Source organism: Eutrema salsugineum, unplaced genomic scaffold (genome assembly GCF_000478725.1).
Source record: "Eutrema salsugineum unplaced genomic scaffold, Eutsalg1_0 scaffold_4, whole genome shotgun sequence".
Lineage (NCBI taxonomy): Eukaryota > Viridiplantae > Streptophyta > Magnoliopsida > Brassicales > Brassicaceae > Eutrema > Eutrema salsugineum.
The window spans coordinates 7,843,404-7,865,372 of record NW_006256686.1 but is presented as its reverse complement, the minus strand read 5'-3'; the positions used below and the strand labels follow the sequence as shown (position 1 = coordinate 7,865,372).

General features: G+C 41.9%; 1 protein-coding gene and 1 non-coding gene across 2 annotated transcripts; one reads left to right on the top strand and one right to left on the bottom strand.

Annotated features, from left to right (window-relative positions):
• Window positions 1–1,786: 1,786 nt before the first annotated feature.
• Window positions 1,787–3,768, bottom strand: LOC18013984. The gene is made up of 4 exons (XM_006418793.2): window positions 3,292–3,768; window positions 2,595–3,037; window positions 2,459–2,540; window positions 1,787–2,326 (listed from the first exon to the last, which is right to left on the bottom strand). Exons 1-4 carry the CDS (start codon window positions 3,766–3,768, stop codon window positions 1,787–1,789), a joined length of 1,542 nt encoding a protein of 513 aa, XP_006418856.2.
• A 10,237-nt stretch (window positions 3,769–14,005) lies between these two features.
• LOC112084981 lies at window positions 14,006–14,112 on the top strand. Its single transcript, XR_002898626.1, has one exon. It is a non-coding gene; the product is annotated as a small nucleolar RNA R71 (small nucleolar RNA).
• The last annotated feature ends 7,857 nt before the right edge of the window (window positions 14,113–21,969 follow it).

Here is a 21,969-nt window from a genome sequence, read left to right as displayed (position 1 = left end):
AGAGAAGCTCGGTCGGTGGTTTTTAAAACGCAGAGAGGATGCTTTGAGTCTCACAACACATAATACTCGGGGAGTGGAGTATTTGCTGGCGATTTGTGGATATTATGCAGATGCAATGGAGGTGGACCGAATTGACACTTGGAGATACTATGTGAAAGGAGGAACCAGGAATTGTATTGTTGATTTGGAACATGGAATGTGTGAATGTGGTGTGTTTTATATCGAGATGTTTACGGTTATGTTTGAAACGACTTCATATATGTAACTGCTTTAACGACTTTAACGGTGCGTATAACCGTTGTACCTGTTTGTGTACTGTATTTCTGCTTAAAAATTCTCGGGTTTAGACGAATTATAGTCTCATTCCAGACCCTTTGAAGATGTTGAACCAGATAAACTTTAACTCTCTCCCTTCCGACATTCTGTGGGATATCCTCTTAAAAATCACTTTTCGGTCCTACCGTGGGCTCTGCAAAGCAAGGGTTTTCTCCAAACATCTAAATGAGATTTCTAAGAAAAAGAGGGTTTTTTAAGAGCCGTTGATCTAATAACTCTGACGATTCCATGGGTCTGGGATCAACATGGGAGGGTTGACGCTTTCTTTCAGCGCTGTTTGGAGTGTAGAAATCCTACAGCGCAATACCTACAAGCAGTTTCTCTAATCTTCTATGAAGATAGCATCCAAGAAGGATTTGACTTAATAAAGGTGTCATCAAATGGAGGATGCCTCATGGCTACTTACTCCATGGTTATGTTCTCTTTAACCATGGATGGTAGCCATGATGTATTTAACCACATTCGTGGTATAGTTCCGGCAGAGGCAATGAAGATGAGAAAGACTATGCAGCACATAAACAGGTGTCCGACCACTTATAAGAAGCCTGACGCGTTTCACGAACCGGTCTTCCATGTTTTTGATAAGGCACATTCAAGGAGATGTGTTTGTATGAATCTGCCAAACCAGCACTGGATAGATGATGAAAGCCTCGTCGACTCATATGGTGACAAACTCTGCAGTCCTTGCTTCTGGAAGTTGGAATGTGCCATCTTCTGGAAAATAATTCCTGGATTTGCAAATGAATGGCCGCGGTGAAATTAGTTGACTCCATGTTTTATGTTTTTTGGGTTTACTTATATGTTTACATGACTATGGTAGACTTCGTTTGTAGACTTCGTTTGTAGACTTATAATTCTTATTTTAACAAAACTTTTTTTGTGTACACTATCAGTGTACACTTTTTCCGTATACACTTTTCCGTATACTCTTTTCCGTATACTCTTTTCCGCATGTTCAATAATATTTTACAGGACTTAATCAGTTGTTAGGGTGAAATCAAAAATTATAAATACTAACATGTTAATGACTTAGTAGACTTCAGTACAATTACGATTACAACTTAGTAGACTTCAGTCGTAGACTTCAGTTTGAGTACAATATCATAAACGAAAATACAACATATTTGGCAAGTTAATTATAAGATAGGTGGCAAAAAAACTTCCACACCTATCATCTACCAATTGCTAAAATGACCTCCAATCACATTGAAGGTCATTTATGCAAGTAGCCCAAAAGTTGCCATAAAAATCAAAGTTAGTTTTAAGAACGGAAACGCTAAGCTTTCCTATCATAGACATCCAGCGTGGTTGCATCTAGCTTATCATGGCCCCTACAACCTGTTTCGTCAAAGAGCTCTGCAGCCATTTTCTCCCTGATTTTTTGAATGTTTTTATCGCAAAGTTCCGGAGGAAATGGCAAATCCAATGCATGACACTCGATGTACTTCAGTCAGTACACTCCGCAATCACCACTCTGAATGTTTTGAGGTATCTCCGTACCTGGTACTCGCGAATGGGTGAACGGCGTGTAGGGGAATCTCCACTTGTCATCGTTAGGTGCACAGGTCTGAAGAAGGTAGGGTATCATAACCGCAAGAGGCTCCACAGCTTCGGCAATTTGTTCGTCAGATGCATATTTGGTTCTCGCATGGCTATCCCATATCGTGATATGCCTCGACACAAATGAGACCCATATAGCTACCCAATGGTCCTCCCTAATGTGCAACATGGAGTACAAATAGTCGACATCATATGCCCACGTCTTCTTAGTCTGGCAGTAGATATGTAATTCGCCAGTGTAGTACGAATATGCTCCAGGCGGTAGAAGTTTGCCAGACCCATCTGCATTCGGGTCATTTTTGAAGTCTTTGTAGTCACGCCTCCAAACGGTAGCAAACATGGAGTTGAGGAAGCAAATCCGGTCGGATACAAACCACTCCGGATGCTTGGATAATCGCAGCCTGAGTAGGTTAATGTAAGCTTCCATGTGCTGCACATTGGTGAAAATAAGACATGAGTGAAGTCTGCAAACGAAGTCTAAATTATGCAAACGAAGTCTATTATAGAAGTCTACGTATGAAGTCTAAACATGAAGTCTAATATGAGAAAGTAAAACACTAACCGTATCAGCTAGCCATTTCGTCGGTGTCCGGAGAATGTAATACCACTCGATCGAAGAGTGTCTTGGGCGTTTTGGATAGGCACTGTATAAGTGAAAAAGTTAGATAGGAAATAATACTATGAGGAAGTCTACTTACGGGTTTGATTTGATAAATTTCATTAGAGTGATATGCTTCACGTTGACACCGGTTTGATCAAAAGGATCATATCTACGGACACGGCCAGAGTGAGATGCCGACGATGGAATGATGGCCTTTGCGGTGCTGTTTCCTAAGAACGGATTCTTCTGTGTCGCAGCCAGCTGGTGGTGTCTCGCACTCGTTGCTCGGGCAACTATCTGAGCCGCTTCTCTGGCTTTGGCATTTTTGGCTAGTGCAACCGCGTCAAAGTCAACATCACACGTCTTCGGGTCAATTTCACAAAATCTAGGCTTTGGGGCCTCTTCTTCCTTCATCTCTGGGGCCTCTTCTTCCTTCACGGCAGCCTTCTTTCTTTTTGCATCCCCGAGGGCGTTAACACTCTCACACGCACCAACGTTGACATTATCTTTCATCGGAGCATCATCTTTATCTGAATTACTCTGCAGTTTATTGTCAGAAACAGGCATGAATATACAAATGAGTACACCAATGCTATAATTTAGTAACATGTTTTATCATAGTCTGAAAATTGTAAACAACTAGTTTTGAAAACATAAGTAAATAATCTCACATGGTACATAACACTAGTAAACATGTTCGAATTCAAATGACATTAGTATTAAGTGTTCCTAACTTTGTGTGATCTTGTTCGTATGTAATGTTTTCGTATAGGCGGAGGGTTTTTGGTACTAACCCCTTCAGGCTTCTTGGATCCAGTGCCCTGCTGCTGGGTTGGCTCTACATTGTCTTTAACCTCTTCCTCAGTATGCTTCGCCGACCCTGTAGTCAACTCTTCTACCGCACGCTCTACAGATTCAACCTTCTTGGTGAGACGTTTGATCTGATTTTCACAGCTACCAAGACCATTCAGCATCTTGGTTGAAAAGCTTTTGAAGCATTGGTCGAAGTGCGCTTTCATAGTAGCGACAACTCCGACCCCTTCATCACCAACGAATGATGCGGCAGAGGCAGAGGCTGTGCAGGGTCTCTTGCGACTTGATTCATCTGAGGGAAGGCTCCTCTTTCCGGCTTCTGCCTTGACGATGTGTGCACCCAAAACACCTTCCAAAAGCCAATGGTTTTTTGAGAACTTGAAATTGGGGTCATGGAGTGCATTGACAATCTTGACAATATCTGGATCCTGTTCGTCATCATCCCACACGGGAAACATATCCGCCAAGTCCTTAGCCACGCAGCACTGTATGCGAGCATGGAAAAACACAATAAGTAAATGGATTACTAGCCATATGAAGCCTCGAAAAACTACGTATGAAGTCTACTCCTGTGATCTGCTCAAAGTTTAATCCCTAAGCTACTCTGCAAGAGCACAGAGGTGCAGTTGTAGTATCTAGGGGTCGAACCACAGAGACAAGAAATCACTCAATAAACCTTATGTAGATAGAGTTACGCTAAGCCAAAATATGTGAAACAAATAGCAATGCGACAGAAATAAATAATGCAGCAATGAAAACGGTTTGTAAGTTCGATGTGATAAGGATTAGGTCTAGGGTGATTTTCAGGAGATCAATGAATGCAAATCAACTTAACAAGTCAGGGTTCAGGTTTAAGCACAGTTCTTGAACTCGAAACACAGAATTATAATTAACCAACTTCCGTTGTGAGAATTATCTAAGTTAAAATCCTAGAATTCCAAATTCCTTTGCAAATCCTACAGATTTAAACCAGCTTTAATGCACAAGTTCGATATGTTCACAAAGCATCTAAACCAAATTCCTTTGCGTATGGATACTTTGCTCAACCTAGGTTCTTTCCAGTTATTCAATTTCACTTCCGTGTCAATTAAGCAACCTAAGATCTAAGTTCTAGGTGATCAGTCCAGAATTAGCTTTAAGAACAACCTAAGGTGAAGAACAAATAGATATAAACCCTAACTAGCAAGTTAATCAAACATTCAGAGAAAACCCTAATTAAACCCTAAACCTAACAGGTGATCTACTCAGACATGGTTATTGAAACAACAAACATGATGAATAGAAAGCAATAGATTAAATCGAAATAGATAAAGGGGTTCGAAATCTTCTCTCTAAACGAACAGAGTACAGACTTGTCTCCCAAAGCTCAGAAATCGAAAAAGCCGAAAACTCAGAGTATATCTCTCTCTCAATAATCTAAGGTCTCTGTAAAAAGGGAATAAAAATCCTATAAATATCTCTAAGACACGTCTTGGGCTTCCTTGGAAACGTTTGGGCCCAACTCCTTCTTCAAATAGGAAACAAAATCGCTTTTTCCTTATTTCTCTAACAAGTGTCACGCGTCACTCTTCATGGTGTCGAGCGTCACTAAGGCACAAAATCCATACTTGACGAATTTGATCCTGATTAAGCTCCAAAGTGCTCCAGAGTCTCCAGTTAAGCTCCAAACGTACCTATGACCTGAAAGGACTCCAAAAGACTCGAAAGACACTAAAAAGACTCTATAATTAAGATATATACCATGGTTAAAAACCATAAAAACCATGATATATCAACTCCCCCAGACTTAGCATTTGCTTGCCCTCAAGCAAACAGAACACCAAATAAGAGAAAGAGGTTTGAAAACACGGAGACTCAACCTTTCATTGGAACATCGCTTTGACTGATCTCCCTGCAACTCAACTACTGCTTCATCATTCCAAATCGAACCACCATGTACTTCTCCGTAGACATTCACAGCTTTCCAGATTAAGTCCAAAATTTCACAACATTGTCCATAAACCCTCATCGCTGGATCTCACTGATGATTCCAATGCCCAGAACCTTCTAGATTCTTTCCCATTCTGTACTCAAACAAATCAGCCATACAAACTTTGGTACTTTTTCTCTCCCCCAGACTTATTCGTTTCGCACATTCATCATCTCCTTTCTTCTTCTTTTTTTTTTATGGCGCATACTCGATAAGGGTAAAGCTGCGAGTACTGATGGTGTTTGCCACCAAGTCCCCGAGTTGTCCCCTTACCTTGTATCAAAGGTTTTCAGCGAATAGTGGGGTCATGGGAAACATTCCTACCCCTCACTTCCTTCCTTTGTGTGATCATTCCAACTTAGAAGTGAAATAATGGGATCATTGGAAACATTCCTAGCCCTTCACTCCTAAGCGAAAATCATCTCAATCTTTTTGCCCTTTTTCTTTCTTTCTTAGCTCGTCACAAGGGAGAGAAATCACTTCATTAAATTTCACACAGGCCTTCATTGATCAAGTACGAACGAGGAATCAAGCTCTAAGGCATCAGTCACATCAACGAGTTAAAAGTGAAGTTCAGAACTTAGCTCAGGTTAGTGGATTCTGTTGGAAACATGGACGCCTCTAGTCAACTGGTCAGCCTTTGGATTTTTCATTAGTCGGATCTAGACTGAATCTGCAGCAGTGGTCACTTAGGTGAAAGGTCAGCGCAATATTTCCAAGAAAAGCATCATAATCTCCAACAGGTTTTGACTCAAAAACGTTTTGACACAACTGACTCTTAAGAAAACAAACACAATGTCAGCAACTACCTCCCCCAGACTTGAATAACACTGTCCCTAGTGTAATCAAATCCGAAGTCGGTGACAAAAGAGAAAGTTAGAAGGATGAATGCAATGGGTTCGAATAGCTTACTACTCAGTTAGGTCGACCAACACACAGCTCAGATTCAGATGAAAACAAGTTTAGGTCGAAAGTGAAAGGGTGGTGACGAGCGATACCAATGATGGTGTCGCGCGACACCACAGGGCAGAGAGCAATCAGCGAGCAGAGACACATGAGTCCACCGAACAAGACAGAGAACCATCTATGTTAGCACTGTCAGATCACTCAGAGAGAAATTAGTAGTAACAATACAACCCAGAGAAGCATAAATCCAACAAAGTCTCACAGCAGGTGTAGCTGACACAACAGACTCAAACAAACGGAAAGAAAAGATAAGAGAAAAAAAAGAAAAGAAAACAGAACTGGAACGACAAAGGAACTAGTCCTCATCGCTAGTAGTAGCATCGTCAGTGGGTGTGGGTGAGCGAGATCGCGGGCGAGTAGGGCGAACACATCCGCAGCGAGAGAGAGTAGCGATGGCACTCCAGATGCTCTGAAAACTCTGAATGACATACCACTGGAAAACAGCAGCCTCCATGGGAACCTCTGGCGCAGTTGGAAGATCAGGGAGAGGTACTGTGGTGTCTGCGGAGCGAGGTATCTGGTCATCCTCGGAAGTGGAAGCACGAGCTCTGGAAGAAGAACCCCGAGACACAGTAATCAAGACTCTCCTCTCTGGCATGAAACGAAGCGCAGCGCAGTCGGTGCCTATGTCAGTGCGTGCACGATCAGGGAGCTGAATCCGGTATGAACCAGCTGCTGTGCGAAAAGACCACTGATTGTTGTTGTTGATCCAAGAGGCGTGGCACAGGTGATCCAAATCAATAGCTCGGCGAGTCGTGACAATGGTGCTGTTCTCCGTGCAGATCCGAAAATGCTGGAAGATAGGGATTAGCAAGCTACCAACAGACTCAGTCCGCGGCGTCGTACCTGCTCCAGAAAAAGGCTTGGCTTGCAAAGAAACCAAGTGCTGAGCGAAAAGGGCTCCCATGTTGACATCAGTAGCGTGCGCGGAACTCCGGTAGTGCTCACCATCTGTCAAATCACCAATGCCAACATAGAGAAGAGCCAACTCAGAGAGACGCATCTTACCCGGAGTCGACTTGCATTGAATGGTGTTGCCCAGGACACGGAGGAGGCATCGCAGAACAGGATGGCGCACGTCAGTCTGGGACGTAGTCTTCGAATCATAGCGTCCATTCCCAAAATGGGACCAGAAGTCCTGCACATCGAACATCTGAGTAGGAAGGGTGACTCTCGGGAGGTCCTTGCGAAACCCATAGATGGCACACAGATCGCGAAAAGGAAGCCTGTAGCGAACCCCACGGATCATGAAAGTCAGAGTGCCCTCCTGCGCGTTTGGAGCATGTTTGTTGGTGTAATAGATGCGAACAGAGGCTAGGAACTAACGAACAAGGTCAGGAAACAGATCGTAGGGTCTGGTAGCCATAGATCCCAATCCAAGCTTCGTCAACAAACGCAGGAGCTCAGAGTCCAAACCCAAACGCCTCATATCCAGAACGTCCAAAAACCTGGTGGGGAGTAGCTTCACATTAAGCTAGGCGTTGTAAAAGAAACTGTCGTAATCATCCCAGTCATCTGAAATCGGCCTGTGTAGACACTCAACGCTCTCAGCAACAGCTCGAGGTGGCTCGTCCCAGATCCTCCGTGTTGGAATGCGCAGATTCTCCCTTTTAGGCCAAGGGCGCCTAATCCTCTCGTCAGGTGAATCAGGGATGGCAGGAGGTGATGGTGGTGGTGAAGCGGAGGGTCGTGGTGGTGCGGCAGGGCGAAGATGGGATGATGGGAACACCTGCAACTCCTGGGAGTCAAGGAATTTGACCATGTAGCGAGATCGTGCGAGTACAGCGCTGACGGTTGCACGTTGCCACAAGTCACCATCCAAAACTTCGACGTGGTCCCCAAGTTGGAAGGTGACTTCGACTGGAGGTTGCGAGCTGGAGGTGGCGTCCCTGCATTGTCGCTTGCGTGGAGGCATCTGCGAAAGAAGAAACAGAGCAAACCAACAAAAGAGAAGAATCTCAAGTCAGCGAATATGTATAGCACAATCGATTTACTCCAGCAAGTCCAATGAGCAACAGCAATGATTCCAGCTACTCATGCAGTCAGAAATCTCCCTAAGTCCAAAACAAATTTCACACCCTAAAATTTTCGAAGTGAAGTTGGCATGAAGAACGAATTTCTCAAATCTAGCCAAATGAACCGTTTAAAGTGCATGGGGGTGATCGAAATCTACCCTAAATGGATCGCCATAGGTAAAATCGAACAAAGCATCAACCCAAAAAGAGCAATTTCGACAAACATACCTGAGGTACCGAAATCGAAAATGTGGAGATTCGATGAATGGCAAATCGATGAGAGAAACAGATAGAGGGAGAAAATCTGATGAGGTTAGGCTGTGGAATCACTCAAATCGGTGAAGATTTGAGTAATTTCGGTTTGGGTGAGGGTGGGTATGGTGAAGGTGTCGAGTGCGGCGAGGAGGAAGGGAGAAAAAGATGTGAGGGGAAGGGTTTTAAATAAACGTGGGAAATGGGGAACTTACCTATTTGTGAGTGTCGAGCGACACCTAGGGTGGTGACGCGCGACACTTGCAAAGTGGGAATGGTATTTCCTCGTGCCCGATCCGCTCCCGAGTCCCCTCCGGTTCTTGAATTCCGGTTAAGCGAGGTCCTAATTTTTTTTTTTTTTTTTTTTTTTTTTTGAATAGATAAAATCAAGCGACAGGTGACACTGAGTATGGTGTCGCTCGACACCAACCTTGTTTCACCTAAAACACGAAAAGAAAAATGAAAATCACTGAAACAAAAGACGTATTTACAAACTCACCAGTGGATTGCCTTCCACCAAGCGCTTGTTTAAAGTCATTAGCTTGACTTGATGGTGATTCAGACAGGAGGTGCACCATCCAGAGGAACAATATGTCCATCCGGAATCTCAGCTTTGGACCAGTAATGCTTCACCCTTTGTCCATTCACTGTGAACTCTCTGCTACCATCTGGTGTGAGAGGACGATGGCACCATAGGGGCGAACCTCTTTGACTATGAAAGGACCTGACCATCGAGAACGAAGTTTACCAGGAAACAATTGCAAACGAGAGTTATATACAGAAGTACTTGATCATTCGGTTCGAATTGCCTGGAGAGGATTTTTGAATCGTGATACGCCTTGGTCCTCTCTTTGTAGAACTTCGAATTCTCATAGGCATGGTGCCTGATTTCGTCCAACTCATTCAGCTGTATCAGTCTCCTTTCGGCAGCAGACTTGATGTCAAAAATTCATCAGCTTTATCGCCCAGGCTGCCTTGTGTTCGATCTCCACTGGAAGGTGACAGGGCTTTCCATAGAGCAGGTGGAAAGGTGTGGTGCCTAGAGGTGTTGAACGCTGTCCTGTACGCCCAGAGTGCATCGTCTAACTTTGCAGCCCAATCCTTTCGAGTTTTGCCCACTGTCTTCTCCAGGATCTCCTTAATCTGACGATTTAATACTTCGACCTGTCCACTTGTCTGAGGGTGATAAGGAGTTGCAACTCGATGATGAACTCCATGTTTCCTAAGGAGGTTTTCGAAAATCTTGTTAATGAAGTGAGAACCACCATCACTTATAACAATTCGAGGCACTCCAAATCGAGGAAAGATGATGGTCTTGAACATCTTAAGAACCACTGAAGAATCGTTGGTGGGACTGGCAATGGCTTCAACCCACTTGGAAACATAATCAACAGCAACCAGGATGTACTTGTTCCCATAAGAAGAGGGAAAAGGACCCATGAAATCGATACCCCAGCAGTCGAATACCTCAACCTCAAGGATGAAATTCTGTGGCATCTCATGTCTTTTGCTGATCTTTCCTCTCCTCTGACAAGCATCGCACTGCGAGATGAAAGCATGCGCGTCGCGAAACATGGTAGGCCACCAAAAGCCTGCTTGAAGAACCTTAGACACTGTTTTGAATGTTGCAAAGTGTCCAGCATATTCGGATCCATGACAATAAAACAGCACCTCTGGAACTTCTGACTCTGCAATGCATCTTCTGTAGATCCCATCAGAACAGTGCTTGTACAGATATGGCTCATCCCAGTGATATCTTCGCAGCTCTCTCAGGAACTTCTTCTTTGCATAGCCCTTAAAGTTCTAAGGCACAGCCTCTGCAGCGAGATAATTGGCAATATCAGCATACCAAGAACGTTGGGTGGCAGATACAGCAGCTGAACTGATCTCAGGAAGTCTGCTTCGAATTTGAGAGGTCTCCGTGTTCGCCTGAGCAAGGTGACGCGCGACACTAGTGGTGGTGTCGCTCGTCACTAACGTTCTTCCAATTTGATAAACCTGCAATTCTTCGTCAAAACTTTTCTGGAACTTGGTTTCCACATAATACACATTCTCTTCTGGCAGGAAATCGTCTATGGGTACGTCGTCTTCAACCCTGATGCGTGAGAGATGATCTGCCACACCGTTCTCAACACCCTTCTTGTCCTTGACCTCAATATCGAATTCCTGAAGGAGTAACACCCATCGCAGCAACCTTGGCTTCGCATCCTTCTTCTGCATCAAGTATTTGAGTGCAGAATGATCTGTGTGCACAATCACCTTCGATCCCACAAGGTATGGTCGAAATTTCTCAAAAGCAAAGACCACAGCCAACAGCTCCTTTTCAGTAGTAGCATAATTCCTTTGAGCATCATCCAGAGTTCGACTGGCATAGTAGACTGCATGAAGCTTTTTGTCCTTCTTCTGTCCTAGAACAGCACCAACAGCAAAATCACTAGCATCACACATCACCTCAAAAGGCAAATTCCAGTCAGGAGGCTGCACAATGGGGGCTCTTATCAGAGCATGTTTGATCTGTTCGAACGCAGCGAGACACTCATCTGTAAACTCAAACTTAGCATCCTTGCATAGCAGAGCAGTAAGAGGACGTGCAATCTGGCTGAAGTCTTTGATGAAGCGACGATAGAACCCTGCATGACCCAGAAAACTTCTAACCGATTTCGCAGAATCAGGTGGTGGCAAGCTTGTCATGACGTCAATCTTCGCACGATCAACCTCGATGCCAGCTGCAGAAACCTTGTGCCCAAGCACAATCCCATCTCTGACCATAAAGTGACACTTTTCCCAGTTAAGGACCAAGTGCTTCTCTTCACAGCGAATCAGAACTTTGCAGAGATTATCCAGACAGTCTTTAAAAGATGATCCGTAAACTGAGAAATCATCCATAAAGACCTCCATGAAATCCTCAATCATGTCAGTGAAGATGGACATCATACATCTCTGAAACGTCGCAGGAGCATTACAGAGTCCAAAAGGCATCCTGCGATATGCGAAGGTGCCGTATGGACATGTAAAGGTGGTCTTCTCCTGATCATCTGGGTGGATAGGGATCTGGAAAAATCCTGAGTACCCATCGAGGAAGCAGTAGTAGGGATGGCTTGCAAGTCTCTCCAGCATCTGATCAATAAAGGGCAATGGGAAGTGATCTTTCCTGGTCGCTGCATTCAGCTTCCTGTAATCGATGCACATCCTGTGTCCAGTCACTGTGCGCGTCGGAATCAGCTCATCTTTGTCATTCTTCACAACTGTAACCCCTCCTTTCTTAGGAACCACGTGCACAGGACTGACCCAAGCACTATCTGAAATTGGATAGATGATTCCAGCTTCCAGCAGCTTCATGATCTCCTTTTTGACGACATCTTTCAGATTAGGGTTCAACCTGCGCTGGTGTTCGATCGATGACTTCGACTCATCCTCCAGGTGGATTCGGTGCATGCACAAGTCTGGTGAGATACCTGAAATATCATCAAGAGAATAGCCAAAAGCTTTGCGATGCTTGCGCAGCTTGCTTAGTAGTAAGGTAACCTCAGCATTGTTCAAAGAAGAGTTGATAATGACTGGATAGGTGGAATTTGAGCCTAGAAATGCGTACCTTAGTCCTGCAGGGAGTTGTTTGAACTCTATCTTAGGCGCTTTCTCCTCACTCCAATCGGATAGCTGCTTCACCTTCGCAGGAGTCTCAAGCTGTTCAATCTGCGATGCTAGCTGCATCACATGCTCGCTAGAGTCCAACATCTTCGAGTAAGATGCTGAAATTTCGTCCAAGTGTTCAGCCTTAGATGCAGACGTGGTCAGAGCTCTCTCGAGTGGGTCTGTAGGCAGCATCTCATGGAGAAATTCCTCAGCGAATTCTGTGAGAGTGTCGACATAGAAGGTCTGACCATCGATTGTGGGCTTCTTCATCAGCTTGTCCATGTCAAAGTTCATCACCAGATCTCCAACATTCAGAGCAATCCTGCCTTTCCTGACATCGATGATAGCACCTGCTGTAGCTAGAAAAGGTCTCCCTAGGATAAGAGGGTCTTTAGGCTCCTCTCCATACTCTAGAACCACAAAGTCAGTCGGTATCATGCAGTCTCCAACCTTGATTGGAACATCTTCTAGCACCCCTTCAGGTATCCTTGTCGAACGATCCGCTAGGATGAGGGAGATCCTTGTTGGCTTGAAATCAGTCATGCCGAGATTGACAGCTACCGAATAAGGCATGAGGTTAACACTTGAACCCAGATCACACAGCGATCTCTTGAATCTCTCTGTGAAGATAGAGCAATCCAAGACAAAGCTTCCTGGATCAGACAGCTTCTCTGGAATTCGGTTCTGAATCACTGCACTGACTTGCTCAGAAATCATCATCACCCCTTGTTCATGGCTGAGATTATTGGTTACCATTGGTCAACCAAGGGTATCTCAATCACAAGCTTTTCCATCAAAGCTTTGCATCGTGCATCATCAAGCTCTTGCTTGGACTTCCTAGGGCTCCTTGGGTAAGGAACTTTAGGTTTGTAGACTTTCTCCTCTGCAGATTTCGGATTCGTAACATTAACAGCTTCGCTCTGCAATTGGTGACGCGCGACACTAGTGGTGGTGTCGCTCGACATCGGCTCTGCAATCTCAGGAACTGCTTCAGAATCTTCTAAATCCACGACTTCAGGTGCAGGAGGCGTCTTCTTGGGCTCAGAACTCAGATTTTTACCACTCCTCAACGTGATAGCACTGCAGTGATGCCTTGGATTGGTGTCAGTCTTTCCAGGAAGAAAACCCTCTTGCCTTTTAACAGAACCTGCAGTTTGGGCTACCTGCGTATCGAGCTGCTTGACATGGGTGTTCAGAGCTTCGATTTTTCCATTCAGATCGAGGTAGAGAGCATCCATCTTCCCATTAAAGTCCACGGTGAGCTTCTGCTGACCTTCCAGAATCTATTCCAGCATAGACTTCATCTCATTGTCAGGATTTTGAGGTTGAGATGAAGGAATGCTGTAGTTTCTGGAAAAACTGTTGTTGGAAAAAGGCTTCTGGTACTGAGGCTTAGGCGTGTAACCAGAGAAGTTCTGATTACTGTTGAAGGTACTTCTCTGATTGTTTCCACTGTAATTTCCACTGTAGCTTCTGTTACCTTGCTGATTACCAAACCTCTGACCCTGAAATCCTGATCCACTGACAAAGTTGACATCCTCTTCCTCAGCTGCATCCTCAGGTTCGAAACTCTCCACCTCCTGTGCGAATCTGACAGACTTTTTACCCACCAAAAGGCTGTGCACAGAATCGAGTTTAGCTTTCACCTCAGCGATCTGCGATCTATCCATGTTCCCAGCTTGCTTCTTTCGCTCAAGATCTGCATTCTTGGTGCTATTGCTGGATGCCAAGTTTTCGATGAGCTCAACAGCTTCTTCTGGGTATCTGGTGTTGAAGTTACCATTGCTTGCTGCATCAAGTGCCATCTGATACCTCCAGTCGATACCTCTGAAGAAGATACCCAGCAACTGCACATCGCTGAAGCCATGATGAGGGCAGTCTCGCTGGTACGATTTGAATCGCACCCAAGAAGCTTTGAATGCTTCAGTTGGTTCCTGAGAGAAAGTCGAAATTTTCGTCCTCAACTCCTCAGACCTGGCATCATCGAAGAAGTTGTGCAGGAAGGCGTTCCTGGTTTCTTCCCAAGTAGTGAGTGATCCTGGCTCCAACTGCTTCAACCAGTTAGCTGCTTCTCCAGCAAGAGAATAAGGAAACAGCTTGCAGAGGAGAAAATCATTGGACACCCCATTGTACTTGATGCTGGTGACCAAGTCCTCAAACCTCTCGATGTGGTCCATCGGGTGCTCATGAGAGTGGCCATGGAAAGGATGCTGACCCACAAGAGTATAGTACACAGGCTTCAGCTCAAAATCGTTTCTTTGAAACGCAGGAGCGCGAATCGCAGAACGATTTGCATAGAACTGCTCAGGCCTGTTGTAGTCTCCAAGTGTTCGTCCACGTCCAGCTGCAGGTGCAGGTTCCCTCACATTCCGATCCTCTGGAACGTTCCTCTGTTGTGGAACGATCACAGCATTCCCACGCGGTGCAGGTGGTGGATTCTGGTCAACAACATCCACTGGTAGAGGCGCTGGCGGAATGATGTTACCATCTCCATCAAGCCTTTGGCCTCTCGTATTGCACACATGACCCTCTCGGTCTCTTCAGATTCCATCATCATCACGAACAAGTCCATTGGCGTTTTCCATCATTGTCGGATCCTTTGCTTTCCTGTTCGTTCGCTCTAACTCAGCTAGCTCTTCGTTGCTCAAATTCACTAGCGGGATGTCCTTGTTGCTCCTGGTTCCACGAGTATGCATAAACCTGAAACACCAAAAACAAAGAAAGAAAACGAAATAAGTGAACTAGGTTATAAAAAGAAAGGTGTCGCGCGCTCGACACTAGGTCGAAAAGCTTAGTCGAAACTCAAAAACTAGGTTTAATGGCGAAATCAAGTCCCCGACAACGGCGCCAAAACTTGATCTGCTCAAAGTTTAATCCCTAAGCTACTCTGCAAGAGCACAGAGGTGCACTTGTAGTATCTAGGGGTCGAACCACAGAGACAAGAAATCACTCAATAAACCTTATGTAGATAGAGTTACGCTAAGCCAAAATATGTGAAACAAATAGCAATGCGACAGAAATAAATAATGCAGCAATGAAAACGGTTTGTAAGTTCGATGTGATAAGGATTAGGTCTAGGGTGATTTTCAGGAGATCAATGAATGCAAATCAACTTAACAAGTCAGGGTTCAGGTTTAAGCACAGTTCTTGAACTCGAAACACAGAATTATAATTAACCAACTTCCGTTGTGAGAATTATCTAAGTTAAAATCCTAGAATTCCAAATTCCTTTGCAAATCCTACAGATTTAAACCAGCTTTAATGCACAAGTTCGATATGTTCACAAAGCATCTAAACCAAATTCCTTTGTGTATGGATACTTTGCTCAACCTAGGTTCTTTCCAGTTATTCAATTTCACTTCCGTGTCAATTAAGCAACCTAAGATCTAAGTTCTAGGTGATCAGTCCAGAATTAGCTTTAAGAACAACCTAAGGTGAAGAACAAATAGATATAAACCCTAACTAGCAAGTTAATCAAACATTCAGAGAAAACCCTAATTAAACCCTAAACCTAACAGGTGATCTACTCAGACATGGTTATTGAAACAACAAACATGATGAATAGAAAGCAATAGATTAAATCGAAATGGATAAAGGGGTTCGAAATCTTCTCTCTAAACGAACAGAGTACAGACTTGTCTCCCAAAGCTCAGAAATCGCAAAAGCCGAAAACTCAGAGTATCTCTCTCTCTCAATAATCTAAGGTCTCTGTAAAAAGGGAATAAAAATCCTATAAATATCTCTAAGACACGTCTTGGGCTTCCTTGGAAACGTTTGGGTCCAACTCCTTCTTCAAATAGGAAACAAAATCGCCTTTTCCTTATTTCTCTAACACGTGTCGCGCGTCACTCTTCATGGTGTCGAGCGTCACTAAGGCACAAAATCCATACTTGACGAATTTGATCCTGATTAAGCTCCAAAGTGCTCCAGAGTCTCCAGTTAAGCTCCAAACGTACCTATGACCTGAAAGGACTCCAAAAGACTCGAAAGACACTAAAAAGACTCTATAATTAAGATATATACCATGGTTAAAAACCATAAAAACCATGATATATCATCCTGAAGTCTAACATAGAAGTCTACTCCTGAATGTCTCACACTATTAATAGTACATATAGATGTCTACACATGAAGTCTACTTCTGAAGTCTACTTTGAAAATTCATTACTACATAGAAGTCTACTACACTAATACAGTACCTGTTTTAGCATGTTGGCTTTGACGTTCTTTCGTCCTCTTGATCCTTTGTAAGCCAGCAAAAGAGGTTCTTCAGTAACATTTGGCAATGGTTCGCCAAATTCAGCAGCAAAATCTGGTAGAGCATAGTACACCCACACTTGAAGAGCTTGCACAAATCCTTCTATATGAATGTTTTTGCTGAGATCTTTCTCCTTAACAGACTTGATCAAATGCTGAAAAGCAATTCTTCCCCATGGAAACTCCTTAAAACCTTCGAGATCCATCACTAGTCTGGCATGGTTGACATTTGTGGATGAGCCAGGTCTCGTTGCCACTATGAAACCAGCGTAGATCCCAAGATAACCCAACCGCAGCCTATCATCCCGAGACCATGATGAGCAGTTGGAACATGCTTCGATAATTTCGGTAGTGCTTGGGCCCGACTCGGCATCGACACCCATTAGCTCCCAAAATGCACGCATGTCATCGACAAGCGCAAGATCAGTTAAAGCCAAGTCATCCACGTACCCGCAGTTGAGTCCGGTGATCTCCTCAAACTCATGCAATGAAAACCGAACTGGAGTGGTACCAATCAGGCTCCATATCTCGTACCTCTGCTTGCAAACTATCTGAAAGGTCAGCATGTGGTGCACCAGCCTAGAAGCCCAACCAAAATCCAAGTCGTGGAACTTTAAAAAGACACCCAACGGTGACTCGTAAATCTCTTCCCATTCATCCTCTTGTAGAGCTGACTTTAGTGCAGGGACCAGCCTATAATCATCAGCATAATAGCCGATGCTTTTATCCGAGGCTGGCTCAAACCCCTTGGTGTACAGTCTTCTAGGGAATTCAGAGGCCACCATTATCTAACACAGATTTCTGCATCAACGGTAACAAAGCTCTAATGAGAAAAACTAGTAACGGTTTGAAACTATACACGAATGAAATCTACATTTTAAATGAAGTCTACTTTATCAAAATGAAGTTTACTTTATCAAAATGAAGTTTACTTTATCAAAATGAAGTTTACTTTCACAAAATGAAGTCTACTTTCACAAAATGAAGTCTACTCTCACAAAATGAAGTCTACTTTCACAAAATGAAGTCTACTTTCACAAAATGAAGTCTACTTTCACATTCTAAGTACAATCCGAGTCAAGAAGTCTACTGAAGCCAACCGAAGCAATCTTAACATAAAAAAAACAGTATATTAAGTCAACGGAATCCACATGAAGCAATCAAAACATCATAAATACTGCATATGCAGTCTACAGAACCCAACCGAAGCAATCAATACATGATAAATGCGGTATATGAAGTCTACTAAAACAAATCATCGAAATGGAATCTACAAAGTTTATAGTGGGAAAAAAACCTAAGTCAAACCCGACGGAAAAAATTACAGGAAGATAGAAGAAATTTAAGAATTGCTAAGTATATAAATTCGGAACAACATCTGCTAACCGTTTTGAGGCAGGAAATGACGTTAACCTCCAACGGCGAAAGCAGATCTGCAAAAAAAAAAAAAAACCCTAATTTCAGATCTGGAAACTGGGGGTTACGAAAACGGAAAGTTAATGAATACAGAGGAGTAGGGAAGCATGGGGGTGTGGTTGAAGAAAGAAAACTTGCCTGAACGAGTTTATCGGCAGCGGTTCTGTATGTCGGCGGCGCCGGAGCAGAGAAACAGAAATCGCCTTCGACTTTTTTTTTTACACGAACTTTCGACGGTTTTTTTTAACGGGATCTGTAAAATTCGTATATTTAGTCTGGTAATTCCGTACGGTTCGGGTAAGTTTTTTTCGGTTAAGGTTACTAATTTTCCGGGGTCTAGGTAAATTTACCCGGTTACAGGCAGTTTCTCTTGGTTAAGGGAAGTTATTCCCGGTTTAATTTCGGTTTAAATTTCGGTTAGGTTAATTTATTCGATTTAGTAGACTTCAATATAGAAGTCTACAACTTTTAAAACCTAAATTATAAATTTACTTCTACTTAATTTAAAAACATACATTACCATTTACCAATATAAAAAAATAATTTATGTACATTTGGGTTACGATTACGGAATTTATGAATGTAAATTTAATACCAAAATAATTTTTAAAAAATTTAAAAATTAAATTTACAGATTTAATACTTAGTAGACTTCATTTCGAAAAAATGAAGTCTACTATTAGACTTCATTTTCACTTTAGTAGACTTTGTCAGGGTGTAAACGGTAATTAGGACATCCGTTTTTTGTTTACTCCTACAAGATTAAATAGTCTTTTCACTACCCCTTTAGGTTATTTCTGCCAAATGTTTTTTCAGGGATCTACTTTTGTATTCAAAGTCAAGTTTTGGGTTATTTTTAGCAAAAACCCCTATTATTATAAGGGCAATTCTCAAAAATAACCCTAAATAACTAAATTTTCTCAAGAAAAGCCCTCATCTATCATGCTGACAAATCTAGCCTTTATTAAACCCAAAAAAAAACGTGATACTTCTCATACTTGCACACTTTGAACTTCATAATAAACAACCAGAAATTATTATTTTTTTCTCACATTTTACCCACTTTAATTTTCCTCCCATTTTCTTTTATGGTTGTTTTGATAATCCTTCCCTCTCTTTCTGTTCCTTATCACCAAAGCAAATAGAAAGACACTTAATTTGTAACACCTGCTGATCAGGAAGAAGGCATCTTCCATGGTTCAAGGGTTCTCTAGGTTTGTGGTTTCGAGACTCTTCTTCTCGATAGTTTGTGTTCTGTTCTTGTACCGGTCCATGTTAATCCGGAATTTTATATGTTGATGTAGGCACACTTTTCCTTTTTTTTTCAAAAAAGTAATCGTCCCATTAAAAGTAATAAAAATCCCAAAATTTTTGAAAAAAAAGAGTTTGATTAATGGTGTCTATTAACTTGTTATTCTGATTACTATACCAGGTCCCCAAGTTGAGAATCGCGTCGCCGATTACAGACATTTTTGCGAACACAACACGGAAGTGGCCGAAAATAAGGTATCTTGTGGCACAAGTAATTCTCTAGTGTGTGTATTTTAACTCTAAGACCATCTTTTTGTTAATATACAAATGCAGTCACAAGAGAAAAAGTTGTTTTTGCGCACAGAAACTTGGTGATATCAGTTTGTTGTGTGTCTTTTTGGATGTGGATGATGAGCTTTTCAGTTTCAAGTAAAAGTGGCATCTACATACGTAATATCAGTTTGTTGTGTATCGCTAGTAACGTTCTTAAATCTAGCACTTAAGGTATAAAACGAGCTCCCTATAGAGAGAAAATAAGGCCATAGGACATGCAAAAGGCGAGAAACTTGCCGGACAAGAAAGAAGTGGTAAAATAGAGAAAAGTAAATGCTAAAGATTGTTGGAATAAGCTTGAAAGAAATTTGAAGTGCAAATTTCCTAATCTTAATCAAAGTGTGTTTCTAGAAGGTTAGGATTAGAAAAGGAAATTTAGGAGTTATCTAAAAGGAAATTTAGGAGTTATCTGAAAGAAAATTTAGGAGTTATCTAAAAGAAAATTTGTTTATCTATTGGAATTAGGAGTTAGCTAATTCATTCTCTATATAAGGAGTTGCAGACTTGTTGCAAACACTTATGAGTTGAGAGAGATTTGAGAACCTTTAGTTTTTGAGTGGTTTTTCTAAAGGAAATAAAAGAAGTTGCTTTTATTAATTTTTGATCTAAGTCTCAATTCTATAAACCAGAGAAAGAGAGAAAGAGTTGGGGAAAGTGTTCGGAGGACTGTTGAAGAAGGAGATCATCTACGCAATTTTCTGTAATCATATGATTGTATTATAATTAAAATCACTTGTTCGCTCTTCAAAGCAGTTTCGATTTGCATCTAATAAATTCTGATTAAGACACTAAACAAAATCTTTTGAAATAAATAAACCACTAAGAGAAAGGAAAACATTATAGCCACAACGTCTAAGATGGCACAATAAACATCATAGCCACAATGGCTAAGATGATGACGAAAATCCATCCAGTTCCTAAACCGCTCATCACGACCGGTCTGAGATCAGGAGTCATCTTCTTTGTTGAAGCGTTATTCCAGCCGCAATAAACCACTAAGAGAAAGAAGCTGATGATTGCAAAGATCAAAAACCCATCAGCTTGTCCGGCGGCTGATTGCATAATTTGGTCACCGTTAACGCTGTTGATTATGAAGAGCAAAACCAATATGGCTAAGATAATGATGATAATCCATCCAAAGCCTATACCGCTTGAGCCGTTATCATGAACAACCTTCTGTGAAACGTTACTCGGGCTTCTAAAATAGCTTAGCAGACCCCAGAACAATGCAACGGCCGACAAAATACAGAGCTCCGCTAGAGGCATCTCTCTTAAAGTCTGTGTTTTGAGTTTTTTTTTTTGTGAGACAAAACTGAATGCTCTCGGCTATTCGATTTTATAATGCATGTTTGATCCTAAATAATGGCATTGGCGTGTATCTTTTTGTTAATTACCTTTTCTCTATTTTTTTCCTATACTTTTGTTAAAAAAAAAAATAACAAGAAAATGGAAAGAACAAAAGTATAGGGGGAAAATTAGAGAAAAGGTCATTAACAAAAAGATACACGCCAATGCTTTTGTTATAAAAAAAAAATAACAAGAAAATCTGAAAATGGAAGGAACAAAAATATAGAAAAATAAAATAGAGAAAAGGTAATTTTTCTTTCTTTACGAGATTTCCATTTATTTATTTTTTGGTTAAGAGATGTTTTCCCATGACTTAGGAAACACCACCAATAGATGGGTAGCTTGATATGTAATTTTCAGAACATCATTCACTTTTCGTTTTTTTACTTCACAATTTTGCAGTAAAATAATTGAAATTATATAACCTCTAAGGTGATCAACCTTAGCTTTTCAACAACTTACAGTATATCCTCATTCCAAATCACATTGCTTCAATACTAAAGATTTTAATAAAGTTTTTAGCATGCATCTAAAATGTATATTTTGCTATATATATAATTAAAATATGAATTTTTCCATTAATTTTGGTTAATTTGGTTATTTTCGTTGGTTCTATATCAATCGAATTTGGTTCAGTTAAATTCTGTTCGATATAGATTGATTAATTTTGGTTCCTTTCAGTTTGCAAAAAATAGAGCACAGAAGACGCATTGTGAGCTCTCAAGTTCTCTAACAACAAACACGAGAAATATGCGTGTGTGCATGGAGATATCTGCTAAATCAAACTGAAGCAAAATGGAGTAGTGACTGTAGCCTACTAGACAGGAAGCAGAAACAAAGTAACAACACTTTTTTTTTATTGAAAAACAATATGATTTAACAATGATCCCAACAGATACTGTTGGCATATATTACAGAAATTTTTCTAAAAGCTTAACTTGCTTGTTATTTCTTTGGCCTCACTAGGTCCAAGAGCTCTCAATTCAAGATTTTTTGTCAAGAAACCTTAGATGTTGTAAATAGATTTTCTTATTTCTCAAGTTATGAAGGCAATGCCTTATATACAAGTTACATAAGTACACGAACATACAATTCTATCGATGTGGGATATATTCACAATAACTTTGTGAAAGCAAGCTTATGTAGGCCCAATACCCCTCCCCCTCAAGGTGGCGTGTGGAGGTTACGAACACCCAGCTTGTCAAGAAACTCCTCAAACT

Excerpts from the sequence above, each read along its gene's own strand:
- LOC18013984 (XM_006418793.2), bottom strand. The coding sequence starts at position 3,768 with ATGTTTCCCGTGTGGGATGATGACGAACAGGATCCAGATATTGTCAAG. Across the intron at positions 2,541-2,594 it reads AAATTTATCAAATCAAACCC|TGCCTATCCAAAACGCCCAA; the intron begins GTAAGTAGACTT and ends TCACTTATACAG. Across the intron at positions 2,327-2,458 it reads CGAAATGGCTAGCTGATACG|CACATGGAAGCTTACATTAA; the intron begins GTTAGTGTTTTA and ends ACCAATGTGCAG.